At 35.2% G+C, this 26,233-nt stretch overlaps 1 protein-coding gene across 2 annotated transcripts; it reads left to right on the plus strand.

The window, feature by feature from the left end:
* On the plus strand, positions 1 to 25,182 carry LOC120251593. Of its 2 annotated transcripts, XM_039260171.1 has the most exons (13): positions 1 to 373; positions 1,388 to 1,523; positions 7,064 to 7,197; positions 7,753 to 7,954; positions 10,458 to 10,696; positions 10,773 to 10,884; positions 11,662 to 11,806; positions 11,923 to 12,065; positions 13,126 to 13,295; positions 22,624 to 22,932; positions 23,022 to 23,077; positions 23,371 to 23,585; positions 23,738 to 25,182. In XM_039260171.1, exons 1-13 carry the CDS (start codon positions 161 to 163, stop codon positions 24,922 to 24,924), a joined length of 3,261 nt encoding a protein of 1,086 aa, XP_039116105.1. In that variant the 5' UTR covers positions 1 to 160; the 3' UTR covers positions 24,925 to 25,182. The 2 variants fall into 2 exon arrangements, with proteins under 2 accessions (XP_039116105.1, XP_039116106.1); XM_039260172.1 differs by lacking the exons at positions 1 to 373; positions 7,064 to 7,197 and having other exon boundaries at positions 1,392 to 1,523.
* The last annotated feature ends 1,051 nt before the right edge of the window (positions 25,183 to 26,233 follow it).

The following is a 26,233-nucleotide window of genomic DNA, read 5'->3' on the forward strand; positions in this document are numbered from 1 at the left end:
TTCCCTCCATATCTTTCTAACAATCAATCATGCATCTCACTGCTACTCCCTCTTTCTCTCTCTCTCTTTCCCAGGAATGTGTTTGATAACTCCTCTTCCTCATTGTCCTTCTCTCACACTCTGAAAAGCTCTGTGAGATTAGTACTCTGTGGAAGAAGAGATGCTAGGGCCTCTTCTACTCCTTGTTCTTACCCTATTCTTCCCTTTCCATTTGTTGATAACTGCCATAGATGCTGGGTCTGACATTGCTTTGCATTTCCTGAGAGCACCCCCTGCTTTCTCTGCTTCCCCTTTGGCTGCATTCCAGTTTGAAATCATCAACAAGGGCAATTTTAGTATAATTTCCTGCGGTGATTGTCGTTTCACTTGCAAGGTAATTAATTTCTATGCAGTAATTATAATTTATATATATATATATATATATATTGCTTTAGTAAAGAGAAGAAGATATTGAGTATTTGGGTTTATCTGAATCTAAGTGATAGACACTTAGTATTTTTCTTTTCTTTCCTTTGGATCTTGAGAAGAAATTATTAACTCAGTTTTTCTCACAGGCAAGCCCATAAAAGACAACTTTTTAATGAAAAGTGAGCAGCTGAGAAACTGCTCAACTTTTACTCTCTGACATTTCCCATCTGCACATGATGGATTCCCTTTCCTTAACCCAACCTGATAGTCTCCCGCAATTCCCTTCAATCAAAATCTTCCTGATTTGGCTGTTACAAAGGCCACATGGCAGTAACATGGTAGTAGCAAGCCAACTGACAATTTGGAGCCTAATTAATGGATCATCTGTCAAGGATATGGTATCAAGTAGCTTTGTTCCATTTTGCCAGAGGCACAAGAAGCAACATCAGATTAATTGTGTTTAATTAGTTAAAAATATGTTTTAACATTTTGTATAACCTTATGTAATTCCAATGTGAAAGATAATTCAGAGTCTTAAATAATTTTGGTTAGTAAATGCTATTGACAATGGAAGACTAGTTTGTCAAAATATGATAATATAATGCGGATCAGTTGATGATAACAGTATTTGGACCAAAAGGTTTATGAAAAGCATTTCCTTTTGGATTTTATCTAGCGTCATTTTTAGTGGAGAAAGAATTGGAAGTATCAACTTTTAACTAGCTTTCTTTTATCAAGTTTAGTAGCAAGATTTGAAACCAAGACTGATTTGAAAATTTTGAAATCACATTTGTTTGTCCTCAGTTCTATTATCTGAGCCACTGAAAGAACTTTGTTAAAAACACATACGTAGTGAGATACTAGTGCTCTTGGAGAAACTTACGGAGTTTGTTCTCAGAACCTGCCAAGATAGTTAGTCTATTTAGTTGCTGTGAATGTTTTCCTCTGTCTGATTAAGATCATGTCCACATTAATGCAGTTGGACCACTATAACTACACAAACTGTGAATCTAGAGAAACATCATATGCCAGCCTGTCGGATGGACAACATACACTTGAGGTCTGCATAAAATGGTCCGGGGGAGCACATTGTGAAAGCTATGCATGGGTTGTTGGTGAGGCATCTTCTTCCTTCACTCTAGCAGAATTTTAATGTAAAGTGATTAATGCTAATCCTTTTGCTTTTTCACACAATTAACAAACAATCTTACTCTTCATGATTACTGCAGTAATTATGGTAACTTTCAATTCTCTTTGGTACGCACTAGATTTATCTTGCAGAAGAGAACATATACAATGCTATAAACAAAATAAAAGATGAGATGAAACAATGCCCCGTGAGCCCTGCTAGAGATGGTCAACCAACTTGATAGTTATGAATCAAACTGAGCTGTAAAAATTTTGGTTCTATTCGGTTCTTTACCTCAAATTGATTGCGTTCAATTTGGGGGTATTAATAAATGAACCAGGCTAAACAATTCAACATATAAAGAATATATTTATTTTAATATTCAAACTAATTTTAGAAAAAATCACATCTACTCTTCTAGTGGCTACCAGCTCTTCTACAATTTGTTTTTGATTTATTAGTGTAATTTTTATAAAATCAAATTATTTATACCTCAAGCCTGGAGGTTCGGTTCATTTTGGTTCGGTCCGGTCTTCTACCAAACTTGGTTAGGTTTAGTTTAGTAAAATAAAATTTTTTTAACTCTCATCTACTCTTCATATTCTACAACATGTTTTTGATTTATAAGTTTTTATTAAAATTATATTATCTTACCTGAAATTGCAAGAAACTTGAGGGTTTGTTTTGGTTTATTTTTTCTATCTAACTTGGTCCAGTTTGGTTTAGTATAATTCTGATATGCTTTGTGTGGTTTGTTTAAAATTCTACTGAACCAATCAATGAACATCCCTAGGCCTTGTTCCAATGTGAGATGACATAATTATCATTGATTAAAGAAACTGGCATAAAAGTTAAGGAATATTGAGTTTAAATCATCATGGAGTGCATTGATATCGAGTTTGAGTTAGAGGTTACAAACATTGTGCCGTTTGATGATAAAAATATGTACGCCTGTATACCTCTTATTTTGTGGAAGCTTGAATTGGGAATTGAATTCTTAGGGCTAATCTGATTACAAATGGATTGCTCCACAAAGTAGAGCTTATAAATATATGATTAAATCTTGAAAGTGCAAAGCTTTGACGCATGAAAGATAATAATGTGGGTAGGAATTGTGATTCCAAGGTATATATTCTTGCCTTTGCATTGTTATGTATGAAAGATTCACAAACTGCTTAGAAGTGCATTTTAATGCAAATGGATTTTAATGCTATGTAAATTTTAGTGAATATTCTTGTTGAAGAAAGGTTATATATGTGCAACCATAGTTTTAAATATAGTTTTAGTTTTAATTTTGGTCCAAACCAATCAGCTTTGACTGTTTAGGCTGTTATGTTAATAATAGTTTCAATAGAAGTTCTTGTGTAGTTTTTATTGGAATTGGGCCGGACCAAGCCCATTGCTGTAGTTGGATCGGACCCAAGTTTCTTATATATAACCAAACCTAAGCTAGTTGATTCTTTTCTCTTGTGATTCCCACATCAGAAATGATTGAAAAATTCACCAATTTGTATATGGTTTCTCCCTTGCCCTTTTAAATAGTCTTTTGGGCTCTTGTTGGGCCATGCTTTCTACATAACACACGCATGCACCGCACCGGCATGTGGTGGTGGTCGTGCAAAGCAGGGATGAGCAAAACCGGTTCAGGTGCTCTATTTTTCGGACCTGAAAAAGCCTGATATGTATCAGTTTAAACTGGATACCTGGTACCGGAACTAGGTATTCGATTTAAATTGGATCAAGTATTAGATATCCGAATCCGAATTTAAGTTTTGTTTAAATTAGAATATTTGTTTTCTTGTAATTTATTTTATATTCAATAAAGATTTGTTTTGTTGTGAGCAAAGTTATTGTTTCCAAAAAAAAAAAAAGAATACATCTATTTTTTTTCTTTTTGTAATTAACTATTTTGATGGATATAAATGAAATACTTTTTAATAGCATATAAATAGGGGCACTTAATATTATTCAAATTAGCACCTAACAAAGTGCATTTAGTGAAAGAGCTTTTCTTTAAAATATTACTGCTCTAAGTTTTACTCCTCACTTTTAGAAATGTCATAAATATGGTTTATATGTGATATTCATTCAGTTTGTTTAACTAATTATCCATATTTCAATTTTCATAATTTTTCTATTAGAAACTTTTATTTACATTTATATTTTTATAAGCCAAATAAAATAAGTTGCCCAATTATAATGTAAAAATTAGGTACGCTATGTATTTTAAAAATAATATTAAATTCTTAATATATATAGGATTATGTTTAAAACTGGATTGGATCCGGGTACCTGGTTTTTGTTTTGTCTCGACCCCAACTTCGATCTGTTTTTATCTTAAATATTTAGATTGGGCATCTTAAAAATTCAGATTGGGTACTCAATTGGGTTTTCCGGATCGGGTACCCAAAAAAATTCTCCCAAAAAATTCGAATACCAGATCTGATGATTGGATTCGGAATTTTTTCTCACCCCCAGTGCAAAGCACCTGTGGTGGTGTATAGATATATATCTTGGATTTATTGGATCAAAGTCTTCCATTGCTTTATGTTTTGATTGTTTTCCCTGTGAAACCCCACCAGCTAGCATCTTTATTTTGTCCTCAATCTCTTTCTGTCTTTTACATATTTGGATGACACTTCTATTCTTTCCGAGACGTGCTAGGCAAAGAGGTTCCATTCTTTAGATTAGTTGTACCCCAATGACCAAGGGATGCTGGAGATCCTTGCATGGAGGGGGCGAAATTGGTATGAGTACTGTGCTTAGCAAGTCTAACCCCAGTCTTGGAAGTTTTACTTGCATTTACTGTTTCTAATTAAATTGGTTTTATGCTATAATCTTGATTTATATATTCAACAACCTATGACTGATTTTTTGTGATTATAAGTGTGCTTACCTGAAATTTCTGTTAATCCCATCTGAACACTGTCATATTACCTATTCTGAATCTATTAAGTCTTAGAGGATTACTGTTCTGAAATTCAAATCCTGTAAGTATTACATTACTGTTCTAAATTTGTCAATTCTATTCAAATATTGTAACTGTTGCATTGATTATGCTCAAATTTCTAATTCCTGTGCAATCATTGTGAAATCTTACATTATACTATTTAATGTTATGCAGCCATTTTCATTTGGTTGATCCATTTACTATAGTTTTAGATTTGCATGTTGTTTTTTAGTGCTTTAACACCTGAATCGTATTAATCAAGATCACTACTGCTGTCTTGATGTTTGAATTTTGTTAAACAACACAGCTGTTTAATGCCTGAATCCTGTTGAACAGTTCTGCTGCTGCTGCATTGATTGCTATATCACTGTTTCATTAGAATTATGTCTGTTGTATTAATATTGTCATGTTAGCAACTCAGTATATACCGCCTGCATACATTGTTACTGTTAGCATCCTGTCCTGCTGATTTGTTTCGATATACCTTTTAGTCTACATTGTTGTTATATAAAATTGCTGAATTAATTCTGGATTGTAGCTGAATAATTCCTGCATATATATACTCTATCAGCTTGGTTGCTTTGCTTATAGTTACTATTTAGTTACTGAATTTCTATACATTCACATTGTTATATTGTTGAAATTCTACCATATTAGTTTCCCTTCACTTTTGATTATCATATACATTATATATCATGTCTGAAGCACAATCTGAGACTGCTTGTAGACCAACCAAGTTTGACAGAAATAAATTTAGGAGATAGATAAACCAAGCCAAATTTTGGCTCTTTGCAGGACTTCACTCAGCCCTTTGGAATCTTTCTGATTCTGAGTCCTTTGATTTTGGCACCAATGGATTTCGTCGATTATTGATTTTGACCTTTGATTAATCTCAATCATTGGCACCTACTAGCAAGTCCCCTGAAGAAATTGAATTTCACTGTAGGTATAGGATCTTTAGTATCCTATCTAATCATCTTTATGACAAATATTTTTACTACAACACTCATATATGGATATGTGGCAAGCTTTTGAGACAGGGAGTAAAGACCTAATAATGCCACTATGATCAATCACCTGAGTATTGAGTTTGAGAACCATAAGATGGTGGATGGTGTTGACGTGTTGAGCAGATTCACACCTTCTAGGATTACCTTAACGCCGTAGAGAATTGTGGTGCTGCTTGTACTGAGAGCCATATTATGTCTATTATTCTGAGGAAACTCCTGCCTTCTTGAACTCGATTTTCTAATACCCTTAGATATAAGATTGATTCTCCGGGTCTTATGGGAGTTTGCAATATCATTAAGATTAAGGAGGGAGACTGACTCTTTTCCAAGGCTGTAGATTCTCATAAGGAATGGCCATACTTGACTGGGCATAGTGACAGCCTAACCTTGGAGCTCCCATTCTTCCCGTGGGGGCAGTCAATTCTCTCCTAAAGGAAAATCTTTCAAACCTAATGTCAAACACACTAATACATATGCCCACACTATTGCTTGTAATGGGTTGTAGTTCAAGACCTAGTTCACTACCATTCTTATCAGTTGGAAACTTTACTGAAAATTGAGATTCAATTCTTGTAAAGACGTCTTAGTTTATGATCTTGAAAGCACAAGTACTTCCTTTTGTCTTTTTTATGTGTCTTGTCTTGACTTTGTAAATCTTTTATTCATAATTCCTTACTACTATCTTGCTTGAAATCCTAACATTCTTATAGATTTCTCAATAATAATCACTCTATGCATATGTTTTGTTGTTGTGACCTAGATAGCGGTTGTAATAGGGGATTGTTGGAACTGGGTTGGCCCAAGCCCATGGCTATAGCTGGGCTACACCCAAGTTCCTTATTTACAACTAAGCTAGTTGACTCTTTTCTCTTGTGAATAGTCCCACATCGGAAATGAACAAAAAAGGTTCACCTACATATATATGGTTTCTTCCTTGTCCTCTTGAATTAGTCTTTTGGGCTTGTATTGGCCCACATTTTTGACGGTGCACTTGCGCACCCGATGACGATGATGGTCCTCACTTCATGGGTAGTTTATATTTTTTATTTTATTTTGCTTCCTGCTCTTTGTTTTCCATTCTTTGGGTTTGTTGTACCCTAGTAACTAGAGGGATGCTAGAGATCCTTGCATGGAAGAGGTGAAATCGGTTTTACGGCAGGGCATAGCACGTGTAATCCTAAGTTTTTAAGTTTTACTTTAATTAAATTGATTGCATGCTATAACCCAGACCTATATATTCAATTGTCTTATACAGAGAGTGCAAACACCACTGTGATCTTCTTAACACTTACGGTTGTTTGCTCAGGATATGTGCATATTGTGGTTCTCACTATCCTAACCATAAAGATTGTTCTACGGATCTAAAATACTGTTTTTTTCCTTTTTTTCTTTTTTTGGCAATGGCATTTATCTCCTGGGCAGAATTTTAATTTTTTCCTTTGTATTCTTCATTGCTTTTTGTTACCTTTATCTGGGTTCTAGTTTGATATCCTTGACATAGACTCATCACGCATTACATCCAATATTCAGAATTATTTAACTTGCTAAGCTTCTTTCATCTTGCAGATACAATTTCTCCTACTGCATATGTCACAGCTGCAACTTCTTTTACAAATTCATCAAATGTACCAGTGCATATTATTTTTAGTGAACCTTGTACTGGTGGTGGTGGGTTTAGGTGTTCTTTGAATGATTGTAATGTAAGTAGGCAACTACTTTTAGACTTCTGCAATAGATACATAGTGTTTCTTGTACGTCACTCATATTTTTTTTATCTCTTCACTTTTTGCTGCTCCAACTTCTCTTGCAAAAGCTTCAAATGTATTGTTGCATGTTCTTCCATTGAACCTTGTATTGGTGGAGCTAGATTTAGATGCTCTAAATACCTGTAATTTGAACATGAAGACATCTTTGAATTCCGAAGGTAAATTTAGAAATTTTCTTCTATAACTTCGAGATCCCTTAAATATTATACTTGGAAGATTTCAAAACCTTCTCTTATTGTTTTACATGACTTTGTTCTGTAATGATCTCACAGCTGTGGACAAAATAGTTCTTGTTTATATTTTTTTAGTTTCTTTTATGTTAAGAAATTCAACCGAGACATCACTGGATTTTTTTTTTACTACATCAATGGTAGAAATATTTTATGCGTGATTTAAAAAATGTACTCTCGTGCGGGTTAATAGTTCTGTCTATATTGCTTGATTAAGTGAAGGATTTTTTTGTAGTAATTATTTGTTTCTTTTCTGTAGCTTCTTGTTTATGGAGCTGGCCAGGTTATGCCTTCTACTCTCAAGGTCCTCCGACCAGATATTGAATACTCCCTTGTCCTTGGAGTATCAAATAATGAGTTATATGGACGATTAATATTGGTGATGGATAAGGGTTTTTGCACAGACCTTGCAGGAAACAGGTTTATCAGAACATCAAATTCCACCTTTATTTTACATTTCGGTATTCCTCTTGTTTCCTCTTGCTCCTTTATTGCTAGACAATCCAGCTGAATGTTCTTTATATTCATTTTATAAAAAACTATACCGCACCACACCACCCCCACCCCCCTCTCCTCTCTTTCTATTTTAGACTTGGTTTCTTGCGCTTTATACTTGTTTATATGTACTCCATGGACAAATTAATCTTAATTGCATCCCAACATAACGAAGAAGACTAAACTACTTTGAATCTACAATTTTCACTGATCTTCTTTTTGCTTCAGAAGCTACCATATGCATGGGAAATAACACATTTAGAGAAACGTAGACAGACATTGACACATGTGCATGAATGAGCATAGATATGCTGGTACATACAATTAACATGCATATGCACAAATTTATATATATATGTTCATTTACACGAATGCAACAGTAACCATGTGTGTGTGTGACACTGTATGTGATTATATTATGTAATAAGTTTTATCAAAGCAAGAAAGTCATGGCTTCCCTCCATGCTTTTCATTGCATCATTCCTTACACTGTATGAATTAATCCCTTTAAACTATATAATATTAAGGATACTCTATACAGCTGAATTCTACTTTATTATGCGCATTTAGATAAGTGGCTCTTCCTTGCAAAATGAACATTGTGCCCCAACACTTGGAGACCAATAGTGTTCCTTTCTTCTTAGAGACATTGTGCACACTTGTTTTCCCATGGAAGTCATCTTGCGGAATATGCAGGGCCTGGGGTATTGATTGCTTTGGATTTACTCAATGCCTACCAAACTAATGTGACCTTTTAAATCAGACTTTATAACTTAGTCATTGCCTAAGGTAGTTAATTGATGCTTCATGCCCATTACGACAATTTGGTGCTCATCTGTTATCGGCACAGTAGATGGCCTGTATATTGAGTTAACTAGTCTACAACTATCATCTATTAATGCTCATTGTGATTCTTTTTTCAATTTGTTTTTCTTAGATGTCAACTTGCTTCGTTTGGACATTTACCTCAATATATGACCCTAGAAACATGCATATCTCAAAGAGGGCTTCTTGTTGGATCTGTGCATCATCCATTTCAATTAGGCTGGCCCTGCCGCATTTCCAATGATTTTAATGTTATTTGATTTAGCAAAGATAGCATACCCCTATCATTAACCGTCATAGCTCTATCTGTTGTTTATTGAACAGAGCATGGCATCCACTTGGAATGTATGGTTTTTCATCTTGATCCTTCTGAAGGATCATCTTAATTTTTTTGTGAATACCTTATAGAACTTAACTAATGTGAGAGTATTAGTTACTCTAATATCTCCTATCAGGGATTGGAATTTATTTATGGAACTCCACTTATAGAGTTTATTTACATATATCCCTGTTAAATTCTATTCACTGCAATTCAATGAATTTGAGATTCGATCATGGAAATGCTTGAATCTACTAGGTTAAGAGAGATGATCGTTTCTACTTAGAATTCTGATTGGCTTGATAAGCTTATTAAATTAGCTTATTTGTAGGTTCTACCAACATCTTGCAAAGATATTATTTTGTCATACTAATGTCAAGCCCTTTTCTGGTATTTTTTAAACTTTTCTTAAAATCATCACAACTAGTTTGCCAAGGTTATCCCAAGTTATTCCAAATTTTCCAAGCTAGCTAATAATTTGAAGTGAGAATAGCTCTTTTTACAAAATAATTAATCAAAATAATGAATTTATTAGTTAATATTAAAATGGTTGACTATCTACAATTTCAATAAAAAGTATCTAGTTTTAATTAGTAAGAATTAAGTTAAAACTGATAATAACTTGGATTAAATGACCCTCACAAAAAACTTATCACAACTCAACCCCAGTTGAACACCACCCAAATGCCAAAAAGTTAAACACACAGTTCTACTGTTGCATATTTTCTTAAATGGGACCATTATAGGTTTTCTAGTCATCTTTTGGAATAATCAGTTATTGTCCATTGTACCTTTTACTTTTACCAATGGATCTTATGCTTGTGCTTATTTCTAAATTAAAGCTTATTTCTAAAATGTAGTAATTTTCTCAATAAACTAGCATGGTGCACTCTCAGAATGAATTGTTCAAAATTTTGTTCTCCGTATCCATTTGAAAACTCCTAATAGTACACTCATTAGCTCTTGGACTTACCATTGATCGTTCAGTTTCTTAATCTGTTGCAAACTTTTTGATAAGTCAATTCTTCTACCTTTGGCCACTAAATCTTTTAGAAAAAATCACTTACGTTATGTTGTACTCTCAATTTTTATAAATGGTACTTATGCATGCGCTTTATTTTCTAAAGTCTTAGTGTCATTTTCTGTAATAAACGCCTATTGCATATCCTCAATGAGTAAAATTTTTGTTCACCATGAGCTTAGTAAAACTACAGACATTACATTCATTTGGTCTTGAACATATCATTTTCCACTACAATTCACCTTTTAATAAGTGGAGTATTCTAACTTTGGCCGCTAAGCTTTTAGACAGTCTGACCTTTCAGATAGGAGAGATGTCAATGTAAACCTGAGAACTCACATTCCAGAAAAGCTACTTCAACTAAATGGCGAGATGAGGATAGTTGAAGCAACAAACATTGCCAAGAATCTGAGAATTTATTTATATTTCTCAGAACCTGTACTTAATTCATCCACAGAAATTCTTGGTGTCCTTCGTGCAAGTAGTGGTTCAATTCTCCCTACTAACAGTAGCAGCATTGGGAACCGCCGGTTTGGTTATGTGGTAAGTTGTTTTTTTTTACATTGCTAAAATTCCCTTCATAATTAGTAGGTAATTTGATCTTTGGTTACATTTTTAGGTGAGAGACATACCTATGATTACGATAGTCACTGTTACTTGTGAAACAAATTCTATAATTAGCAGGCAAGGAACTCCAGTTTCTCCAGCAGATCCAGTCACTTTCCTGTATGGTATGTACCTATACAGATCATTCAAATTCATCTAGAATTGAGCTTCTATTTCTTTAACGGTGGTCAGGTTGCAATGATGATGTTGTGGAAGCATGGCCTTATTAACTATTGGAAATAATTGAATAAGTTTCAGTACTTTTTATCTCCTAAAATGTAATTATAAGTTTTGAATTGAAAGAGTTTTGGATACTTTTCCATTAAATAGAACTATGAAAATATTTTGTCAACAAAAAAGATATATTTCTTATAAATATTTTTGTAGGTGCCAGCTAAGTGTCATGAAAGAATCTAAAACTTGTTATGAGTTGGGAATAGTAACTAACAGCTCAGAATGATTTGTGCCATGAAGAGTTAGATATTGATTCTTTTCCTTTCATAATTGATCTTTAAAAGTTTCAAATTTCATCTATTCCCATGCTAAAGTTAGAAATTTAAAGACACTTGTTTGATGAAGAAAATAACAATTGAAACTTGAAAGCTCTGTTGCTATAAATTGGTCTGAGTAGCCATGGTTGACTTATCAAAAGTATTATTTTGAATGAATAGAGTCCTTATGAGGCATTTAAATAGGCTATATTTGTAACTTGCTCGAAGGAAGCTGACTATGAATTTTGCATATTTTAAACCTAAACAGTGGACTATGCCCGGGCATTCTGGTCCTTAACAACTTAAGATTTATGCTATTTAGCTGCATCTCTAGCATCTTTCTTGAGATGAAATTCTAGAATATGATGTTATATCTTTGTGCTCAACCATGAAAATGGCATGAAATGATAGATGCACAAAGACCTTCAGTTGTGGTCAGGACAACTCCTAATATAAAGACCAGGGAACGTAATATACTAGTACTGGTGAAGTTTGCAAAGCCCGTCATTGACTTCAATTCTTCAGCTGCACAGATCTATGGAGGGCGTTTGCTAAGGCAAGTTCTTTTGTGTGTTACAAATGCAATTGGCAATGAGTGTTGTTCATTTGTATAGTTGGTACTTGAATTAGAAGAGAGTTTCCCACCACTGACATTGTCTCTCTGTTGGACAGCTTTTCTGAATTAAGCAAGAGCATATACACCATTCAGATCCAAGCTGAAGACCGACTTATATCTGTTGAGGTTCCTGAAAATGCAACAATGGACCTGGCTGGAAACAGGAACCTTGCATCCAACCGTCTGGAAGTGACAAAATGTAAGATTCTATTTTTATTTCTTTCATGAGAAAATTTTCATGATTTTGCGCTTATTTCTCATAAATTATTATGGAAGTAGCAATTTTGTGTGACGTGCAACTAGCCAAATTATCCCATTTTAAAATGTAGAAACATATTTCCTGGAATTTTATTTCTATCTTATATCTTTCAAATTTACAATTTGCAATTTTAGACTAAATTGAATAGTTTACTCATAAGAAAGTTATTATGAATTATATTATATGATCTCATAAGATCCATTTAAACTTAATTTTTGTTAAATATGCTTATTCCCTAAATGCAAATTTAATATATTTTGCCTCAGGGTGAAACACACTAGAAAGACTTGTGGTCCCTTGTACAGAAATTGTGAATGCTCATTAACAACAATGACTGTTTGTCATTTGGAGACAAGAGAATCATGGAATTTAATACTTGCACTGTTTTGATCTAAATTTTGTATTAATAAAATTGAAATTCCACTATAACTTATGGGATTGCTAAAATAATGTTTTCATTTAAAATTTAGACCAAATATAGAGCAAATGTTCAACAGTTGAGCTATTAGAAGAGTAAGCAGGGCCCTAAAACAACTTCTCCATACAAATCTTTTTATTCTTATATCCTCAGTTATTTTGTTTGATGATCTAGCAGAGCAATTAGAAGACAATTTCTTTCTCTAATTTGATCGATTTTACTATTTGTAATGTGATCACCTGCCAAGAACCATTACAATTTCATTATAATCACTTTAATAGTGAATAATTTATGAAAAGTTATTATTAATGTTTTTATTCTAATTAAATTTCATCAGTATAGCACTGTCAACATTCAACAATTGCAACATTGTCTTTGTTTCTTTCCTATATTTGACGACTCAATTATTAGATTTGGAACACTATTAACTCATGAAGGCATCTCTGTTGCATTCTGAATTATTTCCTTCTTATTTTCTTCAGTTTATACCATCTTAATGTTTAGTATTATTATCAACGGATTATATTTCTCTAATTGCTATTTGGGGATGTTCAGCTGAAATTGGTGTTTTTATGCTTACAGATTCTGTGCCCATGATCTCATCACTGGTTTCAGTCATTACAACTGTCATATTTCTTGTTACATCAACATGTGCGGCACTTCTCACCATTGCAACTTCAAGCTTGATTTCATTTGGAGGATTTTCAAGGACTACAACATATCTTATATCTGAACCATCAAGAAACCTTCTGGTATGTCCACAAAACTCCAACTGTTTTCTATTTTTTTATCAGCATCCACTCCAGGGATATATGTATTTGGTATGAGCTTAAGATAAGACATCATCTTTTACTTCTTCGTCAGTTTTGCTCTTAATCCATGAATTATTGGCTTGTTCTAGAATAAGCTAATACTAGTGTAGGGTGGTACTTTCCTTGAAAATGAGCAAAAAGAAGTTTTATATCTCCTTAATCTAGGAGTTCAAGGATATGCAACTTTTTTTCTAATGTTTGGTATAATTACTGTACAGATCATCTTGTGTCATTCTAAAATCCTTTCAGTGGGATCTATGGCCATATGACCATCTGGATTTGTGCTTGGGATGATTATCACATCTATAAATCTTGGCGGAAGGGTTAAATGGTTAATAATGAGAATTTTCCTGTTTCCTGAAAGGATTAGTTAGGAGCCATCAAAACTTCTTTCTTTTGACAAAGCAGGGTAACCATAAGAAATAAGAAACAATTGTGAAAAATAATAAAAAGGCACTAAAAAATGGCTAGCTAATCCTTGAGATCTACATATTTTCTAGTCATGATAATGGCGGAGGTTTAACACACTAAACTGCTCTATTTATGAGTTTTAAGGTTTTCCTGGTGGATAAAACAAAAGTCAGGATAACAAAATAGATCTAAACAGCTACTATTTTAGCTTTGACTAGAACATTAAAGGAGACTGTAAGGAATTGAGTGGATGATATTATTATTCTGAACATTGGACTATTATTTACCAAGGTTGATAGACCCGGACCGGCCCGGCCGGTTCAACCGGAAAAACCGGGAACCGGCCATGTGACCGGTCCGGGCATGGCTTTTGAACCGGGTGTAAAAAAACCCGGTATTAATTTAATTACCCGGCCGGTTCGACCGTGAACCGGCCGGTTTACCCGGCAATCCATTGGCCCGAGCCGCCCGGATAACAAGTTTTAAAAATAAATTAAAAAAAAGGTCACGGTGGGTGGAAGAGGTGCCCCGCAGCTAGAGGAGATGGAAGAGAGCACGGCGATTGCGAGGGAGATGGAAGAGACGGAAGAGAGTTAGATGCGAGGGAGAGAGGGAGATGGAAGAGAGACAGAAGAGAGACGGAAGAGAGTTAGATCAGATGCGAGGGAGAGAGAGAGAGAGACGGGGAGAGACTTAGAGAGAGAGAGAGAGAGATTGAGTCGAAGGGGCGGCAAGTAAATGAGAAAGAGAGAGCAGGGAGAGAGATTGTATTTTTTTAAATTTTTGTTTTTTTGAATTTTTGTGAGTCCCGGGATTGAAGTCTTGGGACTTGGATTAGGGTTTTTTTAATATTTTTATATTTTTTTAAAAATCTATATATTAAACTAAAATTTTGAATATTAAACTCATTATGTTTTAAATATTTTAAAAATAACAAAAAAGATATAAATTAAAATAGTTATGTTTTTTAATTATTAAAATATAAGTTAAATTATGTTTTTATCATTATTAATTATTATAATATTTTTTTAATATTTTATTATTGACCCCGGTTCAACCCCGGTTCGATCCGGTTGAACCCATCAACCCCTGACCCCTAGACTCAACCGGGTCAATGCCCGGGCCGGGTCTGACAACCTTGTTATTTACAATTGATATAAAAGCTTCTAACCTTCCAGTAGCTTAGTTGACCAAGAACTAAATGCCTACTAATGTATAGATTGTCCTGAATAATAAATGTACAAAAACTGGATTGTCATCTAGTCAATTATGCTTACATTATTGCAAGATATATATGTATATATATAGCCATAATTCCAAGATAAACCAATGATTAACAAAATATCAAATTAGCTAATAGGATGAGTGTCGGGACCCTATAGCAAAAATAATATCATTGCAGAATGACATTACCCACAGATAACCACCCAACAGAAAATCTAATAACAGTCACCCAAAGTAGGAAAATAATCAAAGTAGCCAAACCAATCAACTGAACAAATAATATATTGTACATAATAATCTTGGGTCATAATAAGTAAAATGAAGAACACCAAATTATGAAGAAAACCCATAAGGGAAAAGCCACGAGCAAACTAAATAATAAAGCCACTATAAGAAAAAAGCAATTATAATGATTTAATTACTTAAGCTTTTTGCCTAGAGCTTAAGACCCAACAAATTAGAATAAAATACAAAAATTTAACCTTTTTGAGCACCAACAGACCAACCTTAAAAAGAATTGATGTAAACCTCAAGTGCATGGATTGTTTAAGCAGCAATTAAGATATCGTTCATATGAGGACTATACTGTTGATTACCGATTTCTTGCAATTAGGGTTATCTAGACGAATACATGTATATATGGGAAGATCAAAGAAAACAAGTGCAATGAAAACTAAAGCTAATAAAAGCTAAGGCAATCGATGGCTGAGGGGTCAAATTTTGATTCTAAGGCTTCTAGGACTAAGGTTCACCATAATAGTAAATAGAAGCCTCTATACTGACTCCTTCTCAGTTAGGTTTTAATTTCTTTGAATGTGAAATACCCTAAGATATTCGCTATTCGTTATTTCCTTTCAAAGTATGGTATGGTATCTAATTTAGACCAATTGCTACTTTCATGGTAATTGAATCTGATTAGATTCTTTAAGTTCTATGATATCTAGTAATCCTCAAAAGTTCTATGATATCTAATTCTAGGGTTTCTTTCCAATCCTTCCTTTGGTGTCTAAAATCATGCAAATGAGGGGTTCAACACATTCACAAGCATTAAGAACCATAAAATTGAATAAAAAACAATTAAACATAAATAAGAAAAGAAAGCTAATTCTTCCTTTTGTATTATATTAAATGGCTACTCTCAATCCTAAAACGAAAGTGTTCACACACATGACTGATGTACAAGCCATAAAGTTCAATTTAAACATGAACAAGCAATACAAAAAAAAAAAGGAAGAAAACTCTTTTCAATCCCAGTGATGAGACCCTTGCTTGTAGATCGATAAATTCGGCTCGATCTTCGATCTTCTCCTCCTTTTAATGAGTTCTTAAGCCTCTAAGTGCTTGAAGTCATCAAACCTTAGTTATTGCAGCCCAAGATGCGTGGAAAAATCCCTTGGCGGCCTTTCATATTGAGAAATCAGGTTAGAGTTTATGAAGTTGGCCACGTTTGGTGGGTCAGCCAAGTAGCATGAGCTGGTCGTGCTTCTTGTTGCATGGGCCCTCTAAATTATCTGATGCTTTGATCCACCAGAAGTAGCACAGATAGCCTGTACTTCTTACTGGAATCTAGTTTATTCTCCACTCTTTGCTTAAGGGTTGGGCTGTTGGTCTCTTTTAGAAATGTTTTAAATAACTATGGATTTAAGGCTAAATTCCACTCATCTTCAACATTGAGGAGCAATAATCTGAACTAAAATAATAGAATTGATATAAAAATGAGTAACAAAATGTATGATCGAATAAAAAGTAAGGTCTAGTTCAAACCCAAAAAATTATGCGATTTCTACACTTATCAAGAACCCAATTTGCTACAAGCTTTTCTCTTAACATTGCCCAATTTTGGAGTAATTAATTTCACTTTGCAAGAATTGGCTACTATTATAAGAACCAAGAAGTAAAACTCGGTTACCCCTTTATCTTCTTGCTATGCGCTTCTTTCTCATCAGCCAAAAACTGAGTTTTCTGTCTTAAATCTGCTAAAAAAATGAAACACTTTTCTTTTGATTGATTGATAAATGATATAGTTCTCTAAATAGTCCCGCTACTTTTTCAAACTTACTTGTTTAGTCCCTTACTTTTAATTGTAACCTTTTAGTCCCTCTACTATGTTTAAATGAGCTATGTTAGTCCCCCTTATTTTTATGATTTAGGGTTAGGGTTTAGAGTTTAGGGCGGCTGACATGACTAAATTAAAATTGTAGAGGGACTGAAAAATTACAGTTCAAAGTAAAGGGATTAAAAGGTTAAGTTTGGAAATGTAAGGGACTTTTTAGGGAATTATACCGTTGATAAATCAAAGCCTTTAGATCAGGTGGTGAAAATGAATCCTAGCCTTCCAAGAAACAAAAGCTACATATGACAAAATAAAAACCACATGGGCTAGTCACGTGCCCAACTGATGAGAACAGTGATCAAACTAGCAGGATAAGGAAAATATTGTCAAAAGTTTTACTAGTCTAGAATCTCCAAAAAAACAAGAGATAAAGAAAGAATCGAATTGTCCTTTCTTTCTGGGTTTCCCCAGGCCTATAAATAGATATCATGATATGAGATAAATACAAAAATAGTATGTGCAATTTGAGGCTCGAAGCAATGTGTAAGTCGAGCCCTTAATTTTAAAATTATAATCTTTTTAATATGAAAATATAATGATGAGTATTTTGATTGGCTTCTTAACATATTATAATGATATATTTTAATGGTTTAATCCCTTATTTAGTCCCTCTATTTAGGTCAACCTGCCCTTTTCGGCCCTCTATTTTAATTGGGCAGCAGAAGGTCCCTCTATTATTTGAATTGGGAAATTCTGGTCCTTATGCAAACAACCGTTTCTTTTATCGTTATATTCAGCTGATGTGGCATTCCGAGACACTATAAAATTTAATAAAATATCATCTAACCATGTTTATAGTTAAGTGGGAATGCTAACCAACGAACTTAAGTTATCGAATCCAGGTCTAACCGGATCCGATAAGCTAAACCTAAATCCCCTTCCTCTCTTTCATCTTCCTCCATCCCTCTCGAGCCATCCCTACCAGAATCACCCCCTAATCCGACCAAGCGGCCGTCCCCCATTCATGCGCAGTATTTCAGGCTGAGAGTCGTCTCACTTTGCTCTTTCTTTCTTCCTTCTTGCAGTCGTCAAGAGCCACTCCATCCACTAATTAGAGCCATTAGCCATCCCTCATCGTGTATTATCAGCAGCTAATCAGTGTATTATATGATGTTTTGTAATGGTCAGATGAGAAGGAATATAAGGGCCATCAAAGACAGATTGGAGCAAAATGAATCTCAAAATCAACATACTACAACAAAATTTGATTATCCAGGAATCTTAACACAACAAAGCATGACTGGAGATGGAGTTGGAGCTAGAAAAATGACTGGCGATGGAGTTGAAGCTAGAGAAAATCCTGAGAATGTTTAGGTCAAATGTTATAGTTAGAGAAATTCTTGATTGTTAGCATATCTGATGTTTTGCAAATGTTACAGTTAATGAAATTTACCCATTTTTGCTTCTGTCTACAATTCTTGAGAATGTGCATGTCTGTTAGCCATTGAAATTTCCAAGTTAGTGAAACTTCTCCGTTAATGAAACACTTTGTGACTTGTTATCAAACATTACAGTTAATGAAATTCCCAATTAATGAAACTTAGTTATTTGAAAATTAGAATTGCTTGTGCAGAACTCATTCAGATTGTAAAATCACAGAAACTATTTGTATAACCATATTGAAGTCATACAGAACATATTGAAGGATATCAAATACAACATCTATTGTATTTTCTAATTTTACACAAAAAAAAAAAAAAAAAATAGAAACGACATCCGAAGCCCTAATTTGAATTACTTGCATGTTGCCATGAAGGGATTACTGCGGCTGCTTGGTGGGATTCCGCTACTCGTAGATGATGCTCTATGAAATGCTGGCAGGGTGACAGCAACAACTCCGACGAGGGGGGATGGCTAATGGCTCTAATCAGTGGTTGGAGTGGCTCTTGATGACTGCAAGGAGGAAGGAAGAAGGAGAAAAGTGAGATGACTCTCAGCCTGAATACTACTCGTGAATGTGGGATAGCCGCTTGGTCGGATTAGGGGGCGATTTTGGTAGGGATGGCTAGAGAGGGATGGAGGAAGACGGGAGAGAGAAAGGGGGTTTAGGTTTAGGTTATCAGATTCTGTCGGACCCGGATCCGATAACTTAAGTTTGTTAGTTAGCCAATCCCAATTAACTATAGATGTGGTTAGATGATATTTTATTAATTTTTTATTGTCTCAGAATGCCACATCAGCTGAATATAATGATAAAAGAAACAGTTGTTAGCATGAGGACCGGAATTTCCCAATTCAAATAATAGAGTGACTTCTGCATTAAATTAAAATAGAGGGACGAAAAGGGCAGGTTGACCTAAATAGAGGGACTAAATAGGGGATTAAACCTATTCTAATTGATTCTTTCACAAGTATGACATCAACTTAAATATGATAAAAGCATGCTAACACACCTTACTCTAGTTGGAGCATCGAGGTCAGTATAATCACCAACTTTTACAATCAAGTGCTAATTGTTAACACAATTGGCAAAATAAATATAGTCAAAATCAACATAGCATTGAATCATCAGAGAATTGAGTCCTTCCACTACACATCTTTTGCTTTAATAATTGTGGTCGGAGAACATCACATAGCTCTCAAACAATAACAACAATGTCGGCAACAAAAGAAAAAACAACTTTCAATAGTTGTAGCAGTGAAGAAAAATGCCCAACTTTTCAGTAGTAGTAGAAAATAGACTACAACTTCGTAGAATTTTGAGAGTAAAAGTTCACACTTTTTCATTCAATAGAACATGGTCATATACACCAAGGAAGGGATCTTTTTGAATCCTCAAAAATAGGAACTAGCTGACTAATAATTCTAAATCATGAGAAAAATCTGTTGACAAATATCCCTTATTTTCCATTTGTATATGGTTACCATATTTATGTTACACATAAATATACAGTTAACGTCCTAAAATAGTTTTCCACATTTCCCCTCAAGTTGGGTTGTATATGCTTATCATGCCTAGCTTGAAACATAAATCTTGGTAATTAGGACGATGAAGAGCTTTCATTAGGATATCAACAGTTTGGTGATGAGTAGGAACATAGTTGAGTGAGATAGTCTTGTCTTTGATTTTCTCACTTATAAAGTGCCGATCTATCTCAACATGCTTAGCCTATCATGATGAGTTGGATTCTTAGCTATGGCTATAGTTGACAGACTATCACTCCTCTTACTAATAGGTCCTTCTATGCTGACGTTAAGCTCTTCTAATAGTCTTCTTAGCCATATTCCCTTCGCATATACCGTGTGCCAATGCCCTGAATTCTACTTTCCACTACTCCAGGCAACAACTGGTTGTTTCTTGCTTTGCCATGTTACCATGTTCCCCCACACGAATGAGCAATAACCTGATGTTGATCTTCTGTCAGTAGGGGGATCGAGTCTAATCTGCATTTGTGAAGACTTCAACAATTCAATATGTAGTTTCTTGAAAACAATCCTTTACTTAGATCCTTAGTAAGATACTATAGGATCTTATAAACTGTCTCCATATGTTCTTCGGAAGGGTTGTTCATAAATTAACTAATTACATTGATCGAGAATCCAATATCTAGATGAGCGTGGGTAAGATAGATTAGTTTTCCCATCAAACGTTGATATCTGCCTTTGTCAACTATTGTATCATGTGGTCAAACTTCTACTTTTGTATTAGGATACATAGGAGTTGTTAAGACAGGGATCCACCACCCTAACTTCTCCATAACCGCAGTTACAGGGAAGGGTTGGTGGTAGTATATCAACTAGAGGGAAGCGTCTCCCACAGGCGATGTGGGACTATGGTCCTAAGCCACTGCGTCCCAACACCCCCCCTGGGCCCATAGCGGATGTGGGACCCAATATCCTAGCCATAGCTCTGATACTATGTTAAGACAGGGACCCACCACCCTAACTTCTCCATAACCGCAGTTACAGGGAAGGGTTGGTGGTAGTATATAAACTAGAGGGAAGCGTCTCCCACAGGCGATGTGGGACTATGGTCCTAAGCCACTGCGTCCCAACAGGAGTGACAGTTGGTTTGCCCTCAATCATTCCTTTTTGTTGAGAAGGTCCAGTGTATATTTCCTCTGAGATACTAAGATGCCTTTGCTTGATCTAGCTACTTCCATCCCAAGGAAGTACTTCAAATATCCAAAATCCTTGAATTAAAATTCCTTTGCAAGAAACTTCTTTATACAGCTTGTATCTTCCTCATTATATCATCAATAGAACTAAAATATGCACCAAGATTTGAGGATTGCATTTCCTGACATAGAGTTTCATCATCAAAGTAATAGAGGCCTCCATTTTCTCTAGCATTCCCAGTCATCGTCCCATATCCAATTCCTGAAATTCACGGCAATTTAGGAGTAATTTAGCACAACACTTCAAGTCATCGGTTATTTTACTAACAGACAAAAGGTTACAAGAAAGATTTGGAGTGTGAAGGCCATTATGAAGAATTAGAGTGTTAGAGATGATAATTGACCCTTTCCCAGCAATTGTTGAGAGAGAACCATCAGCAGTCTTAATTTTTTGATTGACTGGATAAGGGCTATAGGAAGAAACAATTTAGAATATGATTAGTGACATCTAAATCTATTATCCATGGACAGAAGGAAAATAATTAACGCATTAAAGATAACAGATTAAGGTAATTACCTCTCTGGGCTAAGGAACAAAAAAAGAATGTAGGATTAGAGAATTATGTGGATTGAAAAAGTCTATACAGTTGTTTTAACTATTCCTTGTTGAATGAAGTCGTCCCAAGAGCAGTTAGTTTTAGTGCTTTTATTCTCCTCTGTAGTTGAGTGAAAAGCCTTTAGGTCATGATTGGGTTGCATGGGAGTTTGTGGCTTCCAATTGAGAGGTTTCCTGTGTAAATCCCAACAAGTCTCCCTAGTGTGGAATTGTTTGTGGCAGTGATCACACCACAGTTTTTCACTACTCTTATTAGCTCATGCTGGGAATAGAGAGTTACTATGATTGCTTCTGCTTATTAGGGTTGAACCTTTTAGAGCATATGAGTTCTTTTTCATCTAACATCAATCTGCGTTGATTTTCTTCTCATCACATCTCTGCGAACACTTCTCGAATTGATGGGGTTCTGCCAAGGATTCAGCCTCTAACTTCATGAAAACCCTTAATCCTGCCAAAATTCGAAAATAACGAACACTATTTATGGTACAAGCCTAATTATCTTCATAGCTTGGATAGGATGGTTTAAATCATCCTTTTAGTTATGATTAGGATGTTTGCCATTGGAATATGTCACAGCTCTCTATAGAATGGTGCATACATCATGCTTGTAATTAAGGAAATTAGATTATTTGACACTGAGTACTATGATGAGAAGACTGCTTACTCTTACATTTTAAAGTTTTATGTTTCTGAAGTTACATTACATGTTAATTAAAGGTATTGGTTACATTTTAGCCTCAGAAATATCCCCTAGATTCTATTATAAAAAGTCACTCACTAAATACTTGATTTTGTCAGCACTTATTGAAAAAAAATGACAATATCTTGTTTCCTGCTTTTGTACAGAGAACTGCATATCATATCCAAGTCTTTGCACTGTCTAAATGGTTAGCAGTTGACTTGCCAATAGAGTACTATGAATTTGCAAGGGGTATACAGTGGATTATCCCACATATCAAACTTCCATGGGAAACAGTAGGAGATGATGCATTTATTGAAAATCATGGCTTCTATGTCGGGACAGATTCTGATATATTTGACAGACACCAGTTCATTACTGAACAGCCGTTGGGAGGACTAAATAATACGGTGCAAACAAAGATGTCCATTACTGGAACACCACTGACTCCTATGGAGTACAGATCTTTCATTGAGGTTTGGTCTTCAACCCATTATTTCTATACTCTTGTTGAAAATGTCAAGAAAAAAAACTTTCTTATAGATGTTTTATGTTTTACTTGCAGAATGGAGATATGAAGCCAGAAGCAGAATTTATGATGTTTCTTGGAGATCAGAATGGGTAGGTAATTATTTTCTAATTAACTTACAAGCATGACCTGCAATCCAAAGCTATCTTCATAAACTTAGCAGAACCATTATGTCTCACCTTAAGAGCTTGCTTGTATCTTCCATTTTTTCCTTTTCTTCTCTTGCTGTCTCTGCTTTCATAGCGGTGTTTTACTTTCTCAATAATTGTTATGTGAATGAAATTTATAGATATTTGTTTGCAAATTTATCTGTTACTTGTTGGAATGGATTTTTGCCACTATGACTTCATTTTGATAATTGGTCAAATTGATCTTCGCCCAACAGTTGGAAACTCTTCAGCAGAAATATGTTCTGGTTAGCTGTAATTGGTGGTGGCTTATTTCTGCTCCATGTTATAGTTCGATTGACTTTAAAAGTCAAGAGAAACAAATCAGACAAACAGAAGGATTCCGGAGCACTTATCATGCCTAGGTTCGAGATATTCCTAATGTTTCTTGCATTGCCTTGCCTCTGCCAAGCATCAGTAACTATTATTAAAGGTAAATACCATAATCAATTTGCTTTATCAAAAAACATTGAATGTCCCCATAAAACATCAAATTAGCAATGGTCACATTTTCATTAAGTTAGAATCATCCTCATTGGTTTACACTAAACATGGAATCCTTTCTTTTCTTCTTTACTTTTGAAGGGACATGTGCTGGAGGTATCATAGTTGGTTCCCTGCTACTGGGCATCACAGCATCTCTTCTTTTATCATTGATTTTGTTTCTTTCAATTGGAATCACAATGGGCAAACTTCTTCAGTACAAGGAAGTTCATCAAGTGGGGCAGGTGTTCCACTGGTACCAGGAGATCATCAGGGTGTGCCTAGGTCCTGGTAAACGGGGCCAATGGACTTGGATGAAAGATGATTTGAACTCAGCCCGGCTAACACAACTAGGTCCTATGTTTGAAGACCTACGTGGCCCACCCAAATATATGCTGTCCCAGATATCAGGTAGCAGAAACAACGAGGAGTTCCCTCCCAATAGGATCATTGCTTCAGATGATGAAACAGAAGACGCCGAAGCCCCATTCATCCAAAAACTCTTTGGCATTCTGAGAATCTACTATACATTATTAGAATGTGTGAAGCGTGTTTCTCTTGGAATACTTGCTGGAATATATTCATCCAGCAGCCATTCTCAAGTTCCTACGTCATTCGCCCTCTGCTTCACTTCATTTCAGCTGTTCTTTCTCATGTTGAAAAAGCCATTTATAAAGAAGAAGGTGCAGCTTGTCGAGCTGATCTCCGTGGCAAGTGAGCTTGGATTTTTTGTGGCTTGCTCTGTCCAGTTAGAGAAGGATTTATCCAAAGATGCTGAGAGCAGTGTAGGAGTTATGATGTTGGTAATGTTCATCATCTGTTTTGCAGCGCAGATGATTAACGAGTGGTATGCATTGTACAAACAGATCTTACGATTGAGTCCTGGTAAGGACTCATTCTGTTCAGGATTAAAGACAACTCTGATTGGATTGATGCTGATTATACTGCCGGGAAACCGGCTGTTATCAGTTAGCACACAAGTGGATGGAGAAACTGCAGCTAATACGGATACTTCTCCCGGCGGCAGTGTTCAAAGAAATGACAAGCCATGGCTGAGACAACTTAGAGAACTTGCCAAGGCAAGTTTCAGTAGAGAACAAGAAGAAGGCAATGCCTCAACAAATAATGACCCTTCAAGCAGTAAGAACCAGAGCGGGTTTTGGATGTGGAATAGAAGCCAGAGTTCCTCTGTGACTTCTTCTTCTTCAGATAACAAGGCTAAGGGAGAATTCAGAACAAGGTCGAAAGGCCTTTACAAAGATTTGGCAACCATCTTCTCTTCCAAGTGATGAATTGCAGGCCATTGCTAGTCCATTGTGGTATGCGGTTTTGAGTACAATGATGAAATGAACAACTGAATCCTTATTTCAACAGCTCTCTAAATTTTAATCTAAGTCTTAGTTCCCACTTCTGCCTTTCACAAGCTCAGTTGCAGGTAAAGAGATATGTATAATGTAAGATGAATTTGATTGACATTCTCAAGCATACTGTGTTGCCATTGTTGGAGATTTGGCTTCATGGCCATCATAGCTTTGATTTTGAAAGAAGCCCTTGGCTATATGTATATATATATATATATATATCTATATATTTCTTTTTTACTTTTTCTTTTGGTCGATATTAAAGCATAAATCTTTTTAATTTCTTTGTCCATGTTTTTTGTTAGCCATTAAGGGAGTTTCAAACAGGTATTTGAAAGAAAAAAAAAAGTAAGAAAAAAGGGAAAGGAAAAGTTATAATAGTCCATTACAAATTATATACCCTGATTAAAAAGGCAGTATTTTTGTTTTTTTTACAGCTTATGCTTCTATAAAAAAGCTAATCCAAATTGTTTTATTTGGGCCCAGAAAGGCTTAACTTATAAAAAAAACACTTATGGAAAGGAAAGCTAATCCAAGGCCATAATATCATCGACATTCTTTTTTTTTTAGGGAAGAGCTCCACAGAGCTAATTTTATTAGAATAAACCGAAATTACAAAGGTTCAGAAATTACAAACCAAAGAACAAACAAGAAACAAAAACAAAACAAGAAAAAGCAAAAACAAAAGAGAAACCCACAAGGGACAAGCAACTATAAAGAGAAACCATGAGAGGTGAATGATTTCATAATCCATTTGGGGAGATCACGCCCAACCAAGAAAAGTGTAATAAGATGAAGGTTATCTGCATGAGATGCCAGCCGAAGAGCCGGACCCAACCAAATGCGAGGCACAGTGATGAGTTGAGGAGAGCCAGCCGTCAAGAGAAGATCATTGACCAAATTGATCTGATGTCGATGCCGCCATGAGCAAGTAGTATTAGTAGTATGTAACGCATTGAAAACATCCAGATTGGAGACAAAAATGTATTGGATTGTGTACATGCCAGAAGCAGCAAATTGGAGAGCATGTAACAAAGCAGTGAGCTCCGCAGCCAAACAATTGGACGAGGAAGATGAACAAGAACCTGAAAAAATGACATTACATTGACTTGAAACACAGAAAAAAACCAGCATTATAAACCTGGGGATTGGAGCCAGGAGAAGTGGCTAAGAAGAGAAATAGGCCATCAGCAGCCGAGAAATTACTCAACAGCAGCCCCTGCCCAGAAAATTTAAT

Source organism: Dioscorea cayenensis, chromosome 20, assembly GCF_009730915.1.
Source record: "Dioscorea cayenensis subsp. rotundata cultivar TDr96_F1 chromosome 20, TDr96_F1_v2_PseudoChromosome.rev07_lg8_w22 25.fasta, whole genome shotgun sequence".
NCBI classification, from domain to species: Eukaryota; Viridiplantae; Streptophyta; class Magnoliopsida; order Dioscoreales; family Dioscoreaceae; genus Dioscorea; species Dioscorea cayenensis.